The following is a 23,537-nucleotide window of genomic DNA, read 5'->3' as shown; positions in this document are numbered from 1 at the left end:
CGAAATCATGTACTACAGTCTCTGAAGATGAGTCGCCTCTCGGAGCCAAATGGTGTAGTGATACAGTTTCTTCCCGTCCATTTAAAAGACGTATGTGGGCATAGTTCTGATTAGCTTCAATTAGCTCCACTACATCTACCAGCGGATCATATTTGCTTTGCCTTGCATGCCTTCTCATCAGGACCTGGAACAGATAGCCAGGTCGGCAGAGAGACACCACAGGCAGACCTTCTTTTATAGGAAAATAGTCTTTCGTGAGGCGTCATGTTTGTAGCAGTGCATAGTAGAGATCTAATTGAATGGAGAGCGTCGTTTAGGGCTAGCTCCCATTGTGTATTAGGTAGTCCTCTTGACCTGATGACAAGAAGAATTGACTTCCAGAGAGTCGAGTTCAGTTTTTCTACTTGCCTGTTGCTTTTTGCAGTATATGCAGTGGTTCTGCTTGTTACTATGCCTTTACTTCTGAGGAAAGATCGTAGCTCTTCAGACATGAAGGCTGATCCCCGGTCGGAATGTAAATACGAGGGCGTGCCGAAAATGCTGAATAGGTTTGTGAAGCATCTAATTACTGTTTAAGTAGACATGTCAGGACATGCGTATGCAAAAGGAAACCTTGAGCACTCATCAATAATTGTCAATAAATATTTATTTTTAGTGGTAGAAGGGAGTGGTCCCTTAAAGTCAACACTAAGTCTCTCAAATGCGGATGTGTCTTTTACTAAGCTGCCGGCAGATGGTTGATAAAAACAAGGTTTTATCTCTGCACAGATGGTTGCAATTGTTTGCTGCAGTTCTTATTTCTTCAACTGCATACGGAAGATTCTTTGACCGGACGAAATGGAGCATTCGCACTATGCCAGGATGACAAAGAGTGTTGTGAAGTTCTTTCAAAGACCTAGGGGTGGTTGCACTTGCACAGAATCCACGAGAAAGAGCATCGGCGGCCATGTTGTCAGCCCCCGGCCGGTAACACACATCAAAACTGTACATTGATAGTTCTATTCTCCACCTCTGAATTTTGTCATTTTTAATCTTACCGTGATGGCGAGGGTTAAACATGAAGGATACGGACCTATGATCCGTGGTGAGTTTGAAATGCAACCCTAATAGAAAATGTCTCCCTTTCTTGATTGATTCCACGATAGCCATTGCTTCTTTCTCTACGGAGGATTGACGTCTCTCGCTAAGAAATAGTGTTCTGGAGAAGAAGGCAACTGGTCATTTGTTCTGGGATAAGGTAGCGGATATAGCGATATCCGATGCATCTGTTTCAACCTCCAGCGGCGTTTTGTGGTCTACATTAGTGACAACAGCCATTTCTAGTTCTTTTTTTATCGCTTGAAATGTATCTGTCACCACCTCAAAGTTGGTGCCATAGAGTAGAAACCCTAATTCTGTATTGTGTATGTTAATTCCATATTGTGAATCTTATTCACAACCCATGTTGCACTAAGGTGAACACTTTTGACCTTAGGTGAACCAGGGAGTTAAAGAAAGTCAGTCCACATAGAGATCTTGTAGCAAGCACTTGTATTGAGTCACTTAAGATATAAGCAGTAGAGTTAGATGTTTAAAGTAGTTGGTTATAGAATAAGTACTAAGTTGTGATATTCGTATATTACTGTTGGATTAATACTGACCATTCCTGGGTCGAATTGTATGGTGTATTCACTATGTGGTGTTATATTAAACTTATTGTGTCTGCTACACCCAGCGTCATTTCATTATTCAGTGATTTGTAACAAGAACCCAATGTCACCACCACGCCTACATTGATAACCACAGCCACATTCATAACATATAAAATAACTACGGTGACATTAATGGTGTCAGAAGTGTCCAAAGTGCAAGTCATTTATTGTCAGAAAATGACATCTTTGGTGTCAGAATAGTGTCAGAAGTGTCAGATCTACTAACTTAAAGGATTTATGAGCACCAGAGGAACAAGTCAAAAATTTTTTCCTATTGCTGTCAGAAGTATTTTAATACTACAGTTACTTACAGTAACATTTATACGGATATATTTTTTGAAGTTGGCAAGTGAACTATTTAGTTAACACATGAAAAAGTAACTCTAAAAAATATTTGTTTACACATGACGCCACTCAACGAGCAAGAATGCTAAAACCTGACTATTACAGACTCTACTATTTTTCTCATTTGGTCGTTCAGCGACACATTCAACATTATAGAGATGACCTAGATCTACATTTATTGAGACCAGCACACAATTTTTCAAGTGAGATTCACGTGATCCAAGAGTGACATTATTCATTATTATTATCTTCAGCTAGTCTAACACTCTAACTCTTACAGAAAACAGAGCTGAAATTGAAAGTTAACGGTGCCTACTATTTTAACTTGTACTTCAAGATTGAACTTTACATGAAATGCAACTAATCCAGAATTTATTAAATTTTTTTTGACTACACACTTGGTATCTAGATCTACTACTACATGTCATGTTGACCTGCCATGACACAGTTACCGTTAGCGAGCTATTTTTTCATCTGTGATGAAATGAACAATTTGAACTGTTCCTGTGTGAGCTGTATTTTCAACTTTTCCAGTTGACTACTGTCCTAAGTGTCATTTATCTGGAAGCCTGATTTATGTGGTTGTATTTTTTTTGTACACCAGTTGAGATAGCTTTAGGAGCACAGCATTGTTCAAAGTTACTTTAACATCCTAAGCGAAAGAGATCAAACATGATATGCTGAGACAACCTGATCTTACAACCTGTGTGGGTGAAACTAGACAACCGTGATACTACAACCGGTGTGGGTGAAAATCTAGTACTACAAGTCATTCAAGTCATCGTTTGAAGACAGCTGACATATTCAAGAATCATCTACATCGAGTGCTCGTCATAATTCTAATGACACACTCATATTGTCGCTGTCTAACAGCACATTTAATAAGAGAGCGCTCTCACTCTTAGACCTCTCTTGTCGTCACTACCTAAGGTCATTTTTAGTTATTTATATTTGTTTCAGCAACTGTACGAAACAGTGGATTACCTATCAAGCACATGAATTATTTAGTGGATTACTTATGAACTGTAACATTGTACTGTGGATTTAACAAGTGGATTACTTATGAACTGTAACATTGTACTGTGGATTTAACAAGTGGATTACTTATGAACTGTACCATTGTGCTGTGGATTTAACAAGTGGATTACTTATGAACTGTACCGTTGTGCTGCGGATTTAGCAAGTGGATTACTTATGAACTGTACTGTGGACATATTTTATGTGGAGCATCACCGGAACTTTATGTACAAGTCAAGCATCAAGTGAATATTTAAGGGAAGTAACTTTAATTACCCTTTAGTATTAATGAATATTGATTAGTTCTCTTTTTGAACTACACCACAATTTTTTTTCATTGTTTACATTTGTATTTATATATATACATTTGACTTTAGGGACTAAATTTAATTATCTATTGAGTCTGAGCATTTATATTTTTTTCAAGTAAGCATCCAGGTATTGGTAGGGACTCTTTAGATAAAGTAAATACTTGATCGTATAGCTGTATTCGTTAAGTTTGTATTTCGCCAAGTATCTATCATATTGTTAAACTCTTGTATTGATATTGTCTTGTTTACATCTGTTGAATTTTCTTTTGCGTCATAGTTATTTCTCATTGTAATTCTTTTGTCTACTATTTCTACTATCTTGTAATGTCTCTTTAAAGCAGACTGTTTAGTATCTATAGTGTATTTATGTTTGTCTAATTACTTATTAATATATATATTTATTTTACTTCTTATTTCAACCTATTTTTTATTATTATCAACACTACACTACACACTTGATACACTATGGGATATATTTTGATTTGAGATTGTGACAAGATTGATTGTATATAATATATACTTTGAGCACATTGAACTATTTTGATACTATTGATACATTGATCACTATTTACCAGACTAATAAGGCTCACATAATTGTGAATTATTTGTTGCAATAAATTTTTACATTGCAAGTGGAGATACTAAAAATACATAATCACATAATTGATCAGTAAAGTATTACATTACGAACTAGACAAAGTACCAAGAATAACTTAAGATACCTCATAACCTCAATTGTTTCGCACAAAATATATATCTACTATTACCTGTAGTTACTATTTGAGCAATAATAATTATTTATCGTACAATATCCATTTACAACTACCTAGTGTACACATATCTATTAATTAACTATATTACTAATTTGAATCTTTGAAAATGGCTGAGTATGAAAAACTAATAGAGATAGTGGATAAACTAAAGTTAAAAGAAGATGATAGAGCTGCATTCATTAAAATTGAAATAGATAGAATTAGAGTAGAAAAAGACAAGCAACGGGAAGAAAGGCTACATGAAAGAAGACTGAGAGAGAAAGAACAAGAAAACTTAGAGAAAGAAAAAGAACGCCAGCATGAAATAAAATTAAAAGAACATGAGGAAAAAATGGCAAAACTAGCAAAGGAAAATAAAGACAATTCAGCAAGTCAAACTTCATCTCATCATCAGTATCATAGCAAATTTAGGAACTTTGATCCAAAAGAAGACACATTGGAAAATTTTATTATTCAATTTGAATACATCTGTCAAACAGCAAATATGAATAGTGCACAAATGGCTCAACAACTTCTAGCTAACCTAAGAGGTGAACCACTAAACATCATCGACACACTAACCATGGAGCAAAGAAAAGACTACAACACAGTAAAACAAAGACTAATTGAACATTTTGGCAAAACGGAGGAGCACTATCGAAAACTTTTTAGGGAAATAAAACTAGCCAAGAATGCAGATTTAAAAAGAACAATACATGACATGCGCCAGAACATGACAAAGTGGCTACAACTCGCAAACTGCAACTTAGATGACCCCAAACAGATATTAGATTTCTTTCTCATTGAGAATGTGTTAATAAATGTTACAAATGCAGCATTCTCATTCCTGAAGGAGAGAAAAATAAAAAATGAAGCTGAATTGATATCAAACTTAACAACATACAAAGACTCACACCCAAACATCACCATTGACAAAAGGGAATTGTACAATGTAGCTGCAACAGTGACAGAAAACCATCCAAGATCTACAAATAAATTTAAATATGCCAAGAGCATACAATGTTTTTTCTGTGGCATATTGGGTCACACCAAAGCAGAGTGCAGAAAGAGAATGGCATCAGAAAAACAGCAATATGTAAATAGAAACCATAGATATGGAAGAGATAACAGAACTTTCCAGAGCTTCAGTCCTAACTATAATAGATCCTATCAACAACAATATAACAGAAGAACATGGCAAAGCTACAGTCCAACTAACAGTAGATCACATCAAACAAATAGAAGATGGCAAAACAACAGAATGTCTAGAAGAGACCAATTTCAAGATAGACAACATACTTACCACAATAACAATCATACCAGACAAAACATAGCAGCTGTAGCAACTGAAACACCAATAGAATATGAAACAGTAGCATATATACAGACAAAGGTAGCCAAATTAAAAGTGTATCCTGCCTATGTGGATGGCATTAAGGTATATGCATTACGTGACAGCGGCTGCACCTCAATCATTGTAAAGAAATCACTAGTAAAACCTGAACAGATCCTAAAAGACAAGGTCACACTGACTTATGCAAATAAAGACTTATGGGAAGTATGTGAAACAGCATTAGTTTTCATTGAATCACCATGGTTCACTGGTCAATACAAAGCCATAGTAATGAACAACCCAGCTGAAGAACTAATTATAGGGAACATAGAGAATATAGTTGAACTATCTGAAGAAGCCTTAGTAAAATGGGCCAATAGTGTAAATCAAGAAAACATTGAGTTAGCATCAACTACTAATTCACATGAGTACAACAATGTCAGTATACATGAAGGAACTAAAGATAATCAGTCAATTACAAATGCAAATAAAATAGATGTAGAATGTCAAACAGATTCTAGCACAACACTAAAAGTAACTAGTGAGATACAAACAGAGGAAGTATGCTCCTATACAAATGCTCATAGAGATGAATTCAGACCTCAATACAGAACTACTAATGAGAAAATGGCCTTAACATTTAAAAATAGTAAACAACTAGAACTCTATAGTGCATCAATTAATGAACGCGATGTTAAGTGCATAATAGATGAAGAATCTACCACAACTTTTGTAGATAAATATTTAGTCAAGCAAGAGAACTATTTAAATGACATAGCTATTGTTACTTTGCCCAACAGTAAAATCATACACTGTAAAACTGCTATGGTAGATATCACATCACCATGGATAAATGGGAAATTTAAGGTTGTTGTTCTAGAAAACACTATCTGTTCAATTATTATTGGAGCATATCCAAATTTGGTCAAACCTTGGGAAAAGCCACAAATTAGAACTAATCTATGTCTATACAAATTGCCTGGTAATTGTTCATTGGATGATATCTTATCTAGTGTTGAAAATGTATCTAGTAATTGTACCTATAGTAGTATTGAAGAGCATCCAAAATATGGCTATTTTATGTGGTTAGATAACAAAGATTTTGAGGAATACAAGAAGATTTTGCATGAGATGTATGAAAACACTATTCAAGGTCAAAGAATTAAAGTCACCATTGTAAATTTCAAAGATTTAAGATTCACACCTTAAAGTAAAAAATTATTTTTACAACCAGCTATGATGTCATTATTCTGTAAACATTGAGCATTATTCTGTAAACATTGAGTACTATTTGTAAACATTGAACTAGAAACCATTTTTTTAAACTCTATTTGTAAACAAACTTTGGAATTTGATTACTACATTGTAACCAACAATTTTTTTCACATTCTTTTGTCAACAAGAATAACATTTTTTGTACTCAACAATGTAAACAAACATTGAATTTTTTCCAAACTTATTCAGTACCTAGCTTAATTTTTTCCATGCAATGTAAACATTATTTTTTCTCATTGTATTGAGAACAACTTGGACAAAATTTTTTCTACAGCTATTGTAAACAAGATTGCAATTTTTTTACTATGTCATTTATCACAATTATATAACTTAGTCACATTTTTCAATACTATTGAAAAAAGGAGATTGATTCATAATGTAACTTATTTATTTAATGTCAATTAGTGTAATTAAATATTGACATACACTTGTATTTTTTTGAAAACAATTTTGTCAAACTATTCTTATGGACTATATTTTTTTGTATTGATGTAAGCAAGAAGATTGTTGTACAAACTTTTTGATATTTCAAGTACTGAAAGAGACACTTGATATTATTCTTTTAAACTGGACTTACACATTTTTTCACAACAGATTAAAATGAATACAACTAAACTAGTAGGATGTTATGCTTGTATATATATGCTTGAACAAATTAATGTAAACTCAAAGATTGTATCACAACTGACACATTTTCTCAGTTGAATCTGTTTTGACAAAAGAGTTTTTTGAACTTTGTACTCAATAATTATTTGATAAACAATGTAACATTAAACTTTTGCCATTACTAGCTACAAATTATTTGAACTGTCATATGGAGAAATACTTAATTGAAACATAAGGTGCATGCAACAAGCACTATGAAAGATATTTATTTTGATTTGATGTTCATACTTTTGAGCAAATATTTTGATACTTGAATTATACATATTTACTTGTGTAATATTAATGCACAACAATTTTTTATGGAGATGACAAACCTCATATTGAAGTAAATGGATACATTGAATTTGTAACAATGCTCATTAAGCAATTTAATCTTGAATTTTGACACATATATTTTGAATTTTTCTATACTTATCACTTACATATTGAGACTTACTTGTAACATTTTCTACATGATTTGTACATATTGTACTATTGGTGTTAAAAAAAAAAAAAACCAGACTGCTAACATTTCTATAGTGTCAAAGATTTTTTTATAAATAGATATTGTGAATAAAAACTTGTATTAATTTTTCACATTGTGACATAGGAGATTGTCATTGAAATTTTTGTCACACTTTGCACATATTATTATGAAAAAGACTTGTAAATATTGAACACATTTGAATATTGATGTATATATTAGAACTACATGTAAAGAATTATTTGGGATGTTAAGTATTTGACTCAGAGAATTATTTGAATTGCCTTACAAGAATATGATGAATTAGAGAATTTTGCCCTTGTATGAATTTTTTTTGATTCAGCAAATATTTTGTGTAACACTGTCATATTATATATTTTATTGCAAGTTTGTAGTTCTATTTGAACTCAGCAATTGAACATTTCATAGACCCCAAGAATTCCAATTGATCCTACTTATGATAATTATGTCGTCAAGCTGAAAAAAATTTCTTCAAAATTTTTTTCAAAAGGGGGGTGATAGGTAATGTCACCACCTCAAAGTTGGTTCCATAGAGTAGAAACCCTAATTCTGTATTGTGTATGTTAATTCCATATTGTGAATCTTATTCACAACCCATGTTGCACTAAGGTGAACACTTTTGACCTTAGGTGAACCAGGGAGTTAAAGAAAGTCAGTCCACATAGAGATCTTGTAGCAAGCACTTGTATTGAGTCACTTAAGATATAAGCAGTAGAGTTAGATGTTTAAAGTAGTTGGTTATAGAATAAGTACTAAGTTGTGATATTCGTATATTACTGTTGGATTAATACTGACCATTCCTGGGTCGAATTGTATGGTGTATTCACTATGTGGTGTTATATTAAACTTATTGTGTCTGCTACACCCAGCGTCATTTCATTATTCAGTGATTTGTAACAAGAACCCAATGTCACCACCACGCCTACATTGATAACCACAGCCACATTCATAACATATAAAATAACTACGGTGACAGTATCTTTGACTCTCTCAGGGAGTTGGAAAGTTCTGTTGTGTACCAAAGGATGGATCTTATCTGAGAAATGTCCTATTCAGTTGGCATAGTAGGACAATAGACCAACAGCTCGCCTTTGTGCATTTAGGTTCTCGGGTGGAAGAAGTTGACGCAAGGGCAGTATTCTGTCGGGGTCTGGCTTCATCTCATTATGGGAGACTTCATAACCTAGTAATCTTATTCTTGAGGATGCGTATGCACTTTTTTCCTCATTAAGAGTTAGTCCATATTTTTTGTAGCCCCAAGAAATGTATGCATATTTTGATCATGCTCTTCTCTGTCCTTACCACAAATGGTGATGTTGTCAATATAAGCATATGTACCCTCCAGTGACTCTTGTTCTATGATCTTGTCGATTGTCCTTTGAAAACATGCTACCCCGTTAGTTACTCCAAAGGGTATCCTACAGAATTGGTACAATTTCCCTCCAGCTTCAAAGGCAGTATAAGGGCGATCAGTCTTCCTTAGAGGGATCTGGTGGTATGCGTTGAGAAGATCAAGGGTGCTAAATATTTCATATTTAGCTATTTGAGCGACCATATCATCAATGCGAGGTAAGGGATAAGCATCCCGAAGTGTGAACCGATTAACAGTTTGGCTGTAGTCCACTACCATTCTTCGTTTGTGTCGTTCGTTAGTTGTTATTAAGACTTGAGCCCGCCATGGAGATGACGAGGGCTCAATGATGCCATCTTTTAAGTGTCTCTCAACTTCTGAATTGAAGAATAGAGTGTCATTTGCAGAGTAACGTCTGGATTTTTTGGCGATAGGGCGACACTCTTTAAGCATATTTTGGAAAAGAGGAACGGGTTCCACATTAGTAGCTTTCATTCCAATTAAGACCATAGATGGTTTAGGCCCCTGAAAGGTGATCTGTACTCTCTCATGTTGTTCAAGGAAGTCGTGGCCTAAAATAACATCCTCACAGAGGTTGTCAAGTATGTGTTGCTTGAAATTTTTATAAGTGGAGCCTTTACTCTTAATGTCAGCATTAACATGGCCTCGAGTATAACCAGTTAGGTTCATGTAGGCCATCGATATAAGTTTTGATGAGTGAAAAGTTTTGAATCTATACTTTCTGACAGCCGATGCAGAAATGTAACTGTCCGAACTACTTGTATCAAGGGTAATGTTGTTAAATTGTATTTTCATTACAGCACGAGATAGGCAAAACGAAGAGGCGGCTGTTATTTTATACGCCTCTGAATCAGTTATGTCTGTAAACTGTAAAAAATTTTGATTTGCATACCTTTTTGTAGTGTCCCTTTTTACACAATTATTGCAGATAGCATCTTTAGCGGGGCATTTGCTACAAGAGTGGATAGCACCTCCACAAAACTAGCACTTGCCTTGAGCTGCAGCTATGGTAACGGGTGTCGAATCAATCGTGTCGTCTACAGCAGAGCAAAGTGGGAATTCCGACATAGTGGATTGTTGTGCTTGTGGTGTTTGAAAAGTAGTGGCTTGTTGCGAGTTATATGTCACATAATGTTTCTGTGCCATCTCCAGAGATCTAGCTACCTCCAATGACTTTGCGAGGTCCAGAGATGTGTACTTTTAAAGTCTCTGCCTAATCTATGGTGATGACATGCCACTAATGAATGCGTCTCTTATGGCCTTGTTCTGGTTTTCGAGGGCAGTGATTGCTCTGAAATGGCAGTCTTTAGGTACCAATCTTAATCTTTGAATATACCTGTCAACACTCTGTCCTGTTTCCTGTTTACAATTGGATAGCGAGCATAAACCTCATTGGTTTGTTTGACATAGAGTCCGTTTAGTGTAGTTACAGCAGTTTCAAAGTCAGTACAGTCAGATATCAATTCATACACAGCATGTGAGATAAAGTTAAATAGTAGATCGAACTTCTCACCTTCTGATACAGCTAGTTTTAATGCGAATTTTTCGAATGTGTGAAGCCAGTGCTTCCAGATCCTCTGAGCGTCCGGATCATTAGGATCCACCACCAATCGTTCAGGTTTTAGAAAACGATCCATACTTGAAGTCTGAAGCACAATTAATCCACAAGATTCTTGTTCAATAAATTGAAGTGACCTAATAAAACACTACAGGAAGACATTTCTTGATGCTAGGCTTTATTGAACAAGAATGACAAAACAGTTCACAATAACACAGTACACACACACACACACACAAGCTGACCTGGACACCATGACATTTTGACACACTAGAACAGATCAGTTCACAACACACAACAGGAAACATAAATACAGAACACTCAGGCAACCCATTCCATGCTCTAATAGCGCTAGGGAAGAAGGCTGCCTGGTCGCGCTGGACTGTCGTTCGGATTTGTCGAGGGTTCAAATCCTGACCGCTCCCATCCCCCGTCGTCCTGCGGGAGGTTTGGACTAGGAAGTAAACTATCTTCAACTCTGAACGAACATCCGAAACATGTAAAACATTTTACAAACAAACAAAAAGCGTAGGTCCCTACTAGATCTAATAGGCTATCGACACATTAATTAAGATGACTTACAAGTTGTTTTAATTCATTTTTAGATTAATCCTAGACCTGATATAGTCTAGAATAGATGTTTTTGTCTTGGAAAATAAATGTAAACTTTTTTTTCTAAATGTAGGTAGTTTGTAGGGCTAACATTACATAACTTAGTTTACTATTTCGGAAAAAAAAATAAAATCAAATAAAATAACGTTCTTTTCATAAACATGTTAAAAATATCATGATGTCGGATTTTCAATATCTTTTATAGTTTATGACATATAAACGGGACGGGCGGATGGACAGACAGACCATAAAAAACTAAAAGAGTCTAAATCCTTTTTGGGGGTCGCTAAAAATGTGTATTTCTAATATCGTAAAGATAGGCCTCTAAGTATGTCGTCTGCGAATAAGCCAAAAGACCTAATAAGCTTACTTTTTTCATAATATATATATATTATAGATCTATATAGATATAGATCTAATTTACATTTTCATAAAAGGGGTCTTTTTATTGATTGAATTGTTTATTAACATTTACAATAGGACTATATGTACGTTTTGTATTAATTACTGTAGACTGCAAATATGAATTAAACTAATGAGAGTTAGGAATTGTGAATTTTGTTTTTTTTAAATGTATATAAGTAGGTCTGCATCTATAACTACCCAAAAAAATTTACCCATACTTAGATATTTAGTAAAAGAATACATAACATGGTCAATACCAAATGAACGGCAACTTCAAAACAGAAGCATCATTCTAGAGTGAATTTGAAACGATGTGTGATCAAATATACAATTATTTTGTGAGATAATCTTTTACTCTAATTAATTATATCTACCTTAACAGCTTGTCTGAAAAATAAAGAAAGTTTATATGGATAAAGCTTTTAAGAATTTGTTTAAAAGAGCCAAAGAAAAATTCTAATCAGCACGGTGAAATCACGCGCGTTCGAGGCGTAAAATCCTTCTTTGCGTGCATGATGCGCATACAGGATGCGTAGACCATGTTTTCTATACGGCTTTGTACAAATCCTCTCTTATCTTTGCGACCAGTTAGCTGGTAACTTTTATCCAAAGTATACATAAATTGTCCAATTCAGAGAAAATAATTACAACCGTTTTTGAGATTTGTGTTCATCAAGGTTTTGTTTTAGATTTGTGTTTTAGAATCAATGAAAAATTTGCAAGCTAATAAGAAAAATTGTAAAAATACACTCTATAACTCAAATAAATATAACTCAAATATTTTAAATAAAGTCGACTATTTTATTAAAACTAGAATAATTTAAAAGCAATACAACAAATAAAGAGTTTGTGTAAATTATTAGTAAATTAAATAGTAAAAGTTATAGTAACAAGATTCTTTGAGGTCCACTCTTATAGCAACGTCCTAGGTAGCTATACAGATATCTAGATGTTTGAAGATTTCACTTAATGTAATTAGCTACTAGAAAAAAAACTTACTTGAGGTATGGTTAAACTTCACAGTGGAAACGTCACGACAGACATCTGTGAAAAAAAGGAAGATTATTCCATTTCCACCTTTTTTTTTACAAAGCTTATATCAACTTACTCTATTTGTCTAGTAAAACTTGTTTACATGTTCTGTCTCCGACACCAAATCTCGGATCGACCTGAAGTTTTGCAAAATTGCTTCTTTTACATGACGACACAAGAAGCAATTTAAAAAAAAAAAAAATTAGTAACTTAACTATTTGTGGTGAAATAGTTACTATTTGTTTATGTTTGTGTAAAATGTCGTGAGAATGTGTTCACAACATTGATTTAGTGTGCTACTGTCTAAGTCTCTTTCGACAGATCATATGTCATTCTAGTTGAATAAAGCCTTGTGTTAGGTTACTTACTCTTCAGTGTTCCTTTATTTCTTATTACAATTTATTAAACTAGAAATTTGCAATTCTATGGATCTATGTGTCTCATGTATCTTATTTGGATTTTTGCTCAACACTATTCTCAGTCTGTAAGTAAAAATAGTTATACAAAAGGAGCGTCTATTTAAGTCAAAAGAGTTAGACATAGAGTCTAGCTCGTCTAGCTCGCCATCGGCTGCCGAGAAGTGGCTGCACTGTCTCAGAACATTTGAGAATTTCATCTCCTCAGTCTCTCATTGCGAGATTGACAAAAAGAAATTACTGGAAAACTACGTTTCTTCGAGCGTATTTCAGTACATAAGTGAGTGTACCACGTTCGATGAATCAATCAAAATTCTACTAAATGTCTACGTGTTGCCTAAAAGCAAAATTTTTGCACGGCACATGATAACTCTTCGTCGACAAGAGAACGGACAAACCGTTGACTCCTTCCTACTAAAGCTTAAAAGTATGGCCAAAGATTGTGACTTCAAAGCTGTCGTCGCTGAAGAACACAGAGACATCTTCGTAAGAGACACCTTCATTACTGGACTGGCTTCAAACAGCAAAAGGCTGCGACTCTTAGAGAAATCTACTCTAACTCTACACTGTGCCTATGAAGTAGCAAGACAATCTGAATACTCCCATAACCATGCCTTGGCGTATAATATCTACTCTGAAACTCCCTGTGGAGCTAGCTCCGAGGTGGAGAGGCTTTCTCTAACAACAAAATTAGAACACGAGGTGAGTGCGGCGACTAGTAAAAGATGCTTCAGCCAGTGACGCTATATGCAACTTGTGCGGCAAGAGGGGCGATTTCCAGAAAGTCTGTAGATCGACCCAAATCTATAACCTCAGCCATAGTGAAAGCAGATGATGAGACGTCAAGGACTACAACCGTTGGTTCTTTCTGGGAATCGACACACTCGTCCATGAAGTACCCTTGAAGGCTCTCGTAGATACGGCGAGCAGTAAAAGCTATATACTTTCTTCAATTGCTTAAAGGTGTAATGGAAATTAGAAATGTCCAGAAACATAATCTACATGGCCTCTACACATCTCTCTTGCACTACTCACGGCCAAAGTTTTGGCCAAAATAAAGTACAAAGATGAACAATACGAAAGTGTGAAGCTCTCACTACTAGATGGACTAGTATCTGATGTAATATAAGGACTAGATTTCATCAGCCAGCTAATGTGGAGATATGGAAAGATATGAAAAGAAAAAGGAAATATCAAATTTTTTTTTTAATAAAATGTTTTATTTATTTTAATCGTGAAGGAAAAATTGTAATATTAAAGATTAATTATTTAGAAATAAAAGAATTAAAACATAATGTCAAGATATTAAAGAAAGAGTTAAACATAAAACAAGCAAAATGCAATTTTAGCCTCTTACCACAAAATTTCATTTAGAAGCTAAAGAATGATTTAAGATTTGACCTAACAGACCGCACTACAAACAAGGACATCAGAAACACATCATTAGTCCCTTGCTTTTCGTCGTGGGAATGCTGTACCCTTCAATGAAATCCAGTCTAAGGGATGGCGCCGTGAATCCCGTTGGTTGTTGGAAAGGCTTTTATCTAGCAACCAGGCCTGGACGTTGGGACTCTTCATCCCGTGTCCTGTCTGAGGGCTCCCAGCGGTAGACGGCCATATCGATTGACTGGGCCAGACCGGGCCGTGCCGCGTACACAGCGCACCGTCCCCGATCTCCAGATCCACTCGCTACAAGTGGTCGAGAACAGCGCTAACTGCGGGGAACTTGTCTCATATTCCTATACTGTAACCGCCACTGTCCCGTGCGAGGGTCGCCACTCCAGCTAACGGGACACTGATGACAAACCCCTTTGTGGAACGGTGTGACGGACTTTTGGACAGGGTTGCAGCTTACTTGTTCTATCCCCACCCCGAGTGAGATAAAAAAAAAACAAAAGCTCACCCAGGGAGACCTGCTAGAAGGCCTGGTTCGCTACTCGTTCTTTGCCTATCCAGTTCCACCACTGGACGTTTCCACCGGAGGGCCACGCTGAGGCGACGGGTAGCTGGAATTTCCTCCGGTGACGCTGTACCAGTTCGCTTTACCAAATCCCTTTACATTTCTAGGTTTCCAATTGTTTTTAGCAGGATATTAAGAGAGAGACCAGTTCATTATTTTGTTGTTTTTTCCGCTATCTTTACTTTGGACCACCATTTTTTAGTGCTCTCTCCACTGTACCTTTTATGCATGGCCTTTGACAGTGAGTCATGTCTCACACTATGACCGAACCAGCTCAGAAGCCTTCGTCTCTCTTTTCTGTAACATGTATTCTCAAAGGCTCGAATTCTTCTTTCAGTCTTAGGTTTAAGTGTCTCACTTTCACAATCATATAAAAGTATAAAGACTGCTAACGAATACATTTTATTTAGCTTTACTTAGAAGGTGATGAAAAACAATGTCACTTTCATGCTTTAATGTCTCTGCTGTAAAGTCTGATATTTGAAGACAAATTTTTAATTTAATCGTTTTTTTTTAATTTTATGTTCTGTGTGTAAGTGTGCATTTCAAGCATGTTAAATATTCCTGAAAAATTGGTTCAACAATAACCCTGGTACGATAATTTACAGCTGTATAAAACAATATTTTTACAATAATATGTTTCTTTGGTACACCCAGGAAGTATTTATGTTGAACAGTTCTGTGGAATCTTTGAAAGGCAAATTTTTAAAAACATTTTTGGTAAGTTCAATTACATCGGGTTAAAAACAAACAAACAGCGAAGCCAAAATTCAACAAACTTCAAATAGATTTTTAAAAAAAGGACTTACCATCACTTTCAATATAAACTTGTTGTTTCTCTTGTTCCAATCTACCTCCTTTAATGACATATGCAACACATTCAAACGAGTCATTTGCTATCTGTTCCACATCTTTAAGCCTTAAATGTATCGCATATGAACTATCATTCTTTGCTCCTATGTCAAATTTAATATGGTTGAACCGTGAGGACACATTCTGTAGTAACATACATTACATATAAATAACATATTAATTACTACTTGTACAAAAAGATATTTTACATAATGATATACAAGCCAAAATGTTTAAGATAAAAATATTTCTTTTGATTGTTGCTAGCTTTAAGATTTTATTTTTCAGAAGGAGTTTTAAAAGTGTATGTTGGGAGATGGGTGGAGATCCTATCTTATCTTATTTAATACAGACGTTTTTTCAAAAAAAGAAGATGATTACGTCCTACTCGTCATGCATTCAGTCATGCATATTAACCAATGACCTAAAGTCTGCCAAGTCACTGGTTCTCCTGGCTAGCTCAGACAACCCATTCCATGCTCTAATAGCACTAGGGAAGAAGGAGTATTTGTACAAATTTGCCGTAGCATATGGCATGAGGAATGTGCCTTTATCTTTGTGTCTTTCTGAGTATTTTATTAAATTTTGTATTTGAAGATTATGGTTTAGATGATATGGCATGATATGCATAATATTATAATGTATATATTTAAACTAGCCGGACATTTCCCGCGGCATGAGTGCCATAGATTGTGTTTACTTATATATAGTGGATTGGATTTAGATGTATGTTAAACTTAGTTTATGATCCTTTCAAGTTTTTCTCATTCGCTACGAAAATAAAATTAGTTTTACATTCATATCTATTAAAAACGAAAGAAGCGATAGATGAATAGGATATAAAGTACAATTAAAACGGGTTTACCCGATTTGTAAAATGAATGAGATTATAATATACACCAGGACGTCTAAATTTTTAGATTTAAGAAACGAATTTATATATTAATGCTTTTGAATCACAAATTTGTAAGTTAATTTTAGTAAATAATGAGACCAATAGACAATATTTTGTATTTTCAGTAGTCAAAGTTAAAAAAAAAACTTTCTGTACAAAAATTAGTTGTAAAAATTAGATCTAGATCTAGATCCGTTCGATCTTGTCTCATGTAAACATGGTAACATGGCCTAGATCCATGAAATAGTAATACTTTCAGTTTGACCAATTAAAAAAAAAAAAAGGTTTTAACTTTGTTTTAGGGCTACTATTCATACATCACGGTTCCAGTTAGTATCCAAGGAACATTTATTCCAAGTTTCATCAAGATTGGTGAAACGGTTTTGACTTCTATTTGAAACATACATACGCCTTGTTTGTACTTTATAGAATATTTGCTTTAATGTTACCGGCTTTGCTCGGGTTTTTTCTTGCTACAAAAAGCATGCATTTATTCATTTTGAATTTGTTTGCAAATCTGATTTAGATTAGAAGTAAATCTAGACATGGTATCATCTAGAGCAGGGTTTCTAAACCTGGGGATCGCGACCCCCTTGGAGGTCGATTGACGATTTGCCAGGGGTCGCCTAAGACTATCCAAAATATCTATTGCTGTATGTGTATGTGCGGGAAGGGGGGTCGCGGCAGAGTGGGGGATTGTAAAAAAGGGGTCGCCGAGCATAAAAGGTTGAGAACCGCTGATCTAGAGTCTAGAGCGTGGTAAGCGCGCGTGGTCGAGAGTCTAAGGACGCTTGAACTTTACTTGGTTTGGCTACCTATGATGGGGCTCAAGGTTCCACAACCGACTCAGACAAAGTTGTGTTAACCGAGCGCCGTTTAGCCGTCATACCCTCCCCCCCCCCCCAAACTGGTCCACAAAAGAGATTGGACTCTAAGCATGCTATAAGCATGAAAGAAGTGCTATATAAAAAGCTATATTTTTTTTTATTTAGATGATTTACCAAAGCGGTATAGTTATAAAATAAATACGTTTTTTTTCCGTTACAATGGACCTAATTTACAAAAAAAAAAAAGAAAGGTCAAGTGATACTATTGATAAATCAACGGAGAAAAACTGTCACGTGATAAGCATTGTTGATTACAATTAGATTGTAATTTGTATAGAAGTGATAGAGAATTAAGTGGCTAAATGTTGTTTGTTTACTATTGGTGAATTACGTCCATTGTGTAAGCTATATGTAGACTTTTAAACCCTACTGTGTCTACCAACAGAAGTTTAAATGTTTTAAGTAGAATAGTTTTGATCTAAAATTCGTATATATTTAGAAATATAAGAGTTCCAGCCTCCAAATACAAAGAAATTAGTTCATTAGATCTAGAGTCAAGATCTAGCTATCAATGAAATGAAAGTAGGTTTTAGATCTATTTTTAGTGGCCCCCGAAAGGGGAAAAGACGCTATTAGGTTTGTGCGAAATGTCTGTCCGTCTGTCCGTCCGTCCCGTTTAGATCTCGTAAACTAGAAAAGATATTGAAAATCCGACATCACAATATTTTAGACCATTCAAAGTTCTGATGCAACGGCTACTTTTTTTTTCCTGAAAGCGAAAAATCTAATTTTTAAAATCAGTTATGCAAGCAGTTTATGTAAAGACCAGGAGAGGCTCGTAAAGCGCTTAGCTTCCGAACCGAGGGTCCCGGGTTCGAATCCTGGTGAAGACTGGGATTTTCAACTTCGGAATCCTTGGGCGCCCCTGAGTCTACCCAGGCCTAATGGGTACCTGACATTAGTTGGGGAAAAGTAAAGGCGGTTGGTCGTTGTGCTGGCTACATGACACCCTCGTTAACCGTAGGCCACAAAAACAGATGAACTTTACATCATCTGCCCTATAGACCACAAGGTCTGAAAGGGGAACTAGTTAGGCCAGGTTCACATCTAACTTTGCATTCACTTGCACCTATCATTTGATCTGCAGCACCATTGGGGCACTACACAAGATCTGTCAACCTTCTTTCTCCATTCTTATCTTTTATTTGTCTTTGATATAATTTCATTTGGATGTTCTTTCTGAAAATATTACAGCCTGCCTGGGTGGACGACTTCAGGGGCCGATTTTAAGTTTATGTTTCCACACAGTTTGTGTTTCCACACAAACTGTCTTTGTAACCTTGTTTTTTAAATGTGTATTGCTAAATAAAAATACATATAATCAAAAATATATATTTAAGATAGTTGTTTCAATGATTTAAAAATAACGCAAAATAGAGTTTAATTATTCAATTTATTAGTCGAAAGTCAACATATGTTTTTAATATTTTATAGCGCTACAAGTTCATGTCCGTAGGTGACCAAAGCGATACAATATATTGTTGTATTTCTAAGGCAGGCACTCATCAAATAAATAAAATAAATAACACGCACAAACCAACAGGATGCCAGATTCTCTTAGTTCTTCTTCTCAACTAAGCCAGAATCCATCATGACTATATTTCCTGTCTTGTATTTCCAACTCTCGTGTAGAACAGTGTGCTAGTGCGCGCCATGTATATCAGCGCGGAATAGAGTTACAACACCGCTCCCTCCTTCTCAAACCTGTTCGTCCCAAACAGAACATGTACCGCCAAAGTATTGATGAAGTCGATCTACATGGACGACCTTCAACTTAGACCGTAGGCTTTTCTGTATCCTGTAAACCACGTCATTGATCCTCTTTACGACGCGGTATGGACCTTCCCAGTCTATTTATTGCTTTGGAGATCTGCTTTTTCGCCTCTAATGGTTGTACAACCATACCAGATTGCTCTCTTGAAACCGAGAGTAATCGGCCCGTCTGTCATATCGTGTCTTCATCGAGTCAATATTGATCTTAATCGTATTGCTGGCAAGATCATGAACACACTCCATTCTTTTTCGTTCCGAAGATTAAATTCATACTCAGAGGCACTACATAATGAGGAGAGCAATGAACCAGACTGCCTTTGGTATTCCATGGCATGAACAACTCCGATTGACGGACTTGGACTTTGCTGATGATGTTGCACTACTCGGGGCTACAAATAAATGCCTTCAAGAAATGACGGAGAGCCTAGACAGAGAGGCACCCAAAATTGGCCTCCGCATAAACTTGGATAAGACTAAAATTATGGGAGTTGAATATAAGGCAAAGGGTGTCCCTGTCAGACTTGGCGAGTCAAAGCTTGAAGAGCTGGACAAGTTCACGTACCTTGGCAGCATCATAACAAATGATGGAGATGCTTACCATGATGTAGCGTGCCGAATAGGAAAGGCAGGGAGCATTTTCCAAAGGCTGCAGCCTATTGGGACTAGCCAAGCCATTGGACTGGAGACAAAAATACACCTCAACACAATCGTCATTCCAACAGCTACATATGCATGTGAGACATGGAAGTCATCTGTCAAAATTGAGAAAATACTAAATGTGGCTCAACATCGATGGCTGAGACGGATTTTGGGAGTCAGTTACACAGACCGGATCTCAAACAAGGAAATCCTATGCCAAACTGGGAGTCGAACACTTAGTGAGGTTGTGACTGAGCGTAGCATGAGGTTTGCGGGACATGTTCTACGTCAAAATGAATTACGCACACCAAGAGTTGCGATAACATGGAAGCCAAAACTAGGAAAGTGCAAACAGGGACGTCCTCGTATTACTTGGCGACACAACTTCATGGAGGACCTCAGAACAGTGGACACCAGGTGGGAGAAGGCTTCAGACATTGCCAGTGACAGATCTTTATGGAGACAGCTTGCCGCCCAATGCGCCGAACGGCGCGGGAGGACCTAAGTCTAAGTAAAGTCAGAGTCACTAAGTGTGTATCTCTCGGAAGAACAAATAACAGGTTACATGACAATCTAAGTTCACGGCCAAACAACATCTTTGTTGGGGTATATCCTGTGCTGACGTGAATGAATTCTCTATATGACACAAGGAATAACAAAAAATGAATATCCCAGTAGTCTTTTCGTTTATTGACAACCTTTGAAAGGTGTTGCTCCACGTTTAATTTAATCGCTCCACCATTATATTTCATTGGGGGTGAAGATGGTGTCGCAGTTATCGATGTAGTTGCATCATTGCTGCTGGCAAAATCATTGGCAAAAAACAAACCCCATTTGGGCAGTTGTTTGAGACAAACATCTATAAAAAAGCTAACAAGATCCTCGAAATAAAGAATCACCCTTTGTGTCAGGACTTTGTGATTTTACCATCACAAAAGAGATACAAGACACCGATAGCAAAGACAAACAGACACAAACACTCTTTTGTTCCCCTGGCAATCAAATCATTAAATAAGAACAATCTGGTATAAACTTTGTCACATGTAAATTATGAGTGAGTCTGGTGTGAATGTACACTTTGGTTTCTTATAGTTATAATGTTTTTTGTTTGGTGTAATGCACAAATTGTAAGACAAATTTCCTTACGGATAATAAAGATTATTATTATTATTATTATTATTATTAATATGTACTTAATGTAATAGCGCCGCTTTTATCACGTATTGATGACGTCATTTGCATTATTTTATTTGTGTGCACTAGGCGATCTCCCCTTGTTGCTTCAGCCTAATTTTTTTTTCATATGACGTCAAATTTTTCTTCTTGGTCATTTGGTGCCTTCACGCCATATTGGTCGACTGAAGCAGGTTGCATCTTTTCAACTCTTGATCTCTCTTTGTGTCTTCCGTACTGGATAGTCTTATCGTTGTCCTTGGTTGATATTCTTAAAGGATTATCTTGACCCCTGTTTCGGGTGACTTTTATTTCACATTGTATATTTTTAAAATATGAATTCGATCGTATTTATTATATTCAAAATATTAATTCATTAATTAATTGAAACTAGACTATGATTTGGTAATGTTTCTCACACCATCCTATAAGCACTTATATTTGTTTATCATTATCAATGATCATGTGTCATTGTATAAATATCATTAAATTACATTTTATATTTTAATATAAATCATCATACACATTGTTTATTAGTATATGTACAACGTAGTGTGTATGGTGTGTCTGTTGGGCTGAACGTTGGACTAAAAATTATATAGGTTATAAAATAATTATAAAACAATTATAACACATACGCATTGCAAATTAATTATGCTTGTATTACCTAGACACATTAACATTCAGAAATTAAATTCAACAAGGTCCCGACAGATGGGTAGTGCGAGTCTTCGTGATTCCTAAGATCCTGCACATTTCATGGAAGACTTTGGATTCAAATTTTCAAAGTTTTGACCCTGGTCGGCGTGTAACTCAATAGGAGCACCAAACCAACTAATACAATTCTGTACTAGTGTTTTAGCTTCCGTGATGGCTTCTTCATTAGTAATCGCATATGCCTCAGACCATTTGGTAAAGTAATCAATTGCCACCAAGATGTACCTATTCCCGTTCTTGGTTTCATCAATTGCTATTCTCTCAAAGGGGACACCCACGTAGTACTGCTACATATGCCCCCTTATTTTACGTTGCGGGCCCTTCGATGCCGCACAGACGTCACATCTACAACACCATTCCTCCACGGCTTCTCGATACCTAAGCCAGTAGAAACGCTGGCGAACCCTTTCCAAAGTCTTGTTTACACCGAGAAATGTGATCCACTGGAGCCATTATACATCTCTTCTAACACTTCATTCACTATCACTTTAGGCAACATCAGCTGAAGACGACTAGTTGTGCCGTCTGCGGATTCCCAAACCCTCTTGATGACACCATTAACGACCGTCAGCGAGTTCCACTGAGCCCAGTATGCTTTGGTGGCAGCCCCTTTCTCTGAGATGTGTTGAAAGTCTGATTGTTGTCCGTCCTCCTTCCATAAGAGAATGGAAGCTTGATCTTCATCTTTTAGTTGATCTTCCCGTATCTTTTCATTGGACCAGGATGACCCGGAAACATTCACCTCCAAACGACGACAATCAACGACCGCCTCTCTTTCTTCAGCTTTCCTGCAATGTTTGCATTCCATTTTACAGGGTCGACAAGACAGTGCATCAGCATTTTGATGGATCTGTCCTTTACGATGTGTAATGTCAAATTTATAAGTTTGTAGACTTTCAATCCATCTGGCTACCTGACTTTAGGACTTTTAAATGAAAGATACCATTGGAGAGCTGCGTGATCTGTTTTTAAAAGAAAATTCTGTCCATATCAGTATTTGTGAAAATGTTTTACTGCATCTACAATAGGCGGGAGTTCACGTCTTGTGACACAGTAGTTTCTTTCAGCTACGACTGAAATAGGCAATGACTTGTTCAGTTTCATTCACTTTTGGAGACATGACGGCGCCCATTCCGGGACTACTAGCATCTGTGTCCAGTATGAATGCCATGCCTGGTATCGAGTAGACCAACATAGGGGATAAGGCAAGTGTGTTTTCCAGCCTTTCAAACGCCTCTTAACATTCCGTCGTCCAATAAATTGCCTCTTTTGCTCTGTCAGTTGATGAAAAACGCTACAAACGTTCAAGACATTAGGCACAAACTATCTGTAATACTTACAAAACCCCATACATTTTCATGAATATTCGTTG

The 23,537-nt window shown here is 36.1% G+C and overlaps 1 protein-coding gene across 3 annotated transcripts in view; it reads right to left on the bottom strand.

The window, feature by feature from the left end:
• Positions 1–23,537, bottom strand: part of LOC106073707 (uncharacterized) — an 82,067-nt gene that overhangs the window by 38,515 nt on the left and 20,015 nt on the right. For all 3 annotated transcript variants that reach the window (XR_008774417.1, XM_056008338.1, XM_056008337.1), the window contains exons 3-4: positions 16,039–16,225; positions 12,821–12,865 (exon numbers count right to left, since the gene is read on the bottom strand). Coding sequence is in view for 2 of the 3 variants with exons in the window: in XM_056008338.1 (XP_055864313.1) it covers positions 12,821–12,865; positions 16,039–16,225 (232 nt within the window). In the remaining variant the exon portion in view is untranslated. The remainder of the gene's footprint in view (positions 1–12,820; positions 12,866–16,038; positions 16,226–23,537) is intronic.

This window comes from Biomphalaria glabrata, chromosome 13, assembly GCF_947242115.1.
Source record: "Biomphalaria glabrata chromosome 13, xgBioGlab47.1, whole genome shotgun sequence".
Taxonomy (NCBI): Eukaryota; Metazoa; Mollusca; class Gastropoda; family Planorbidae; genus Biomphalaria; species Biomphalaria glabrata.
Note: the sequence above shows the minus strand (reverse complement) of the source record. Positions and strands in the feature narration are given on the sequence as shown.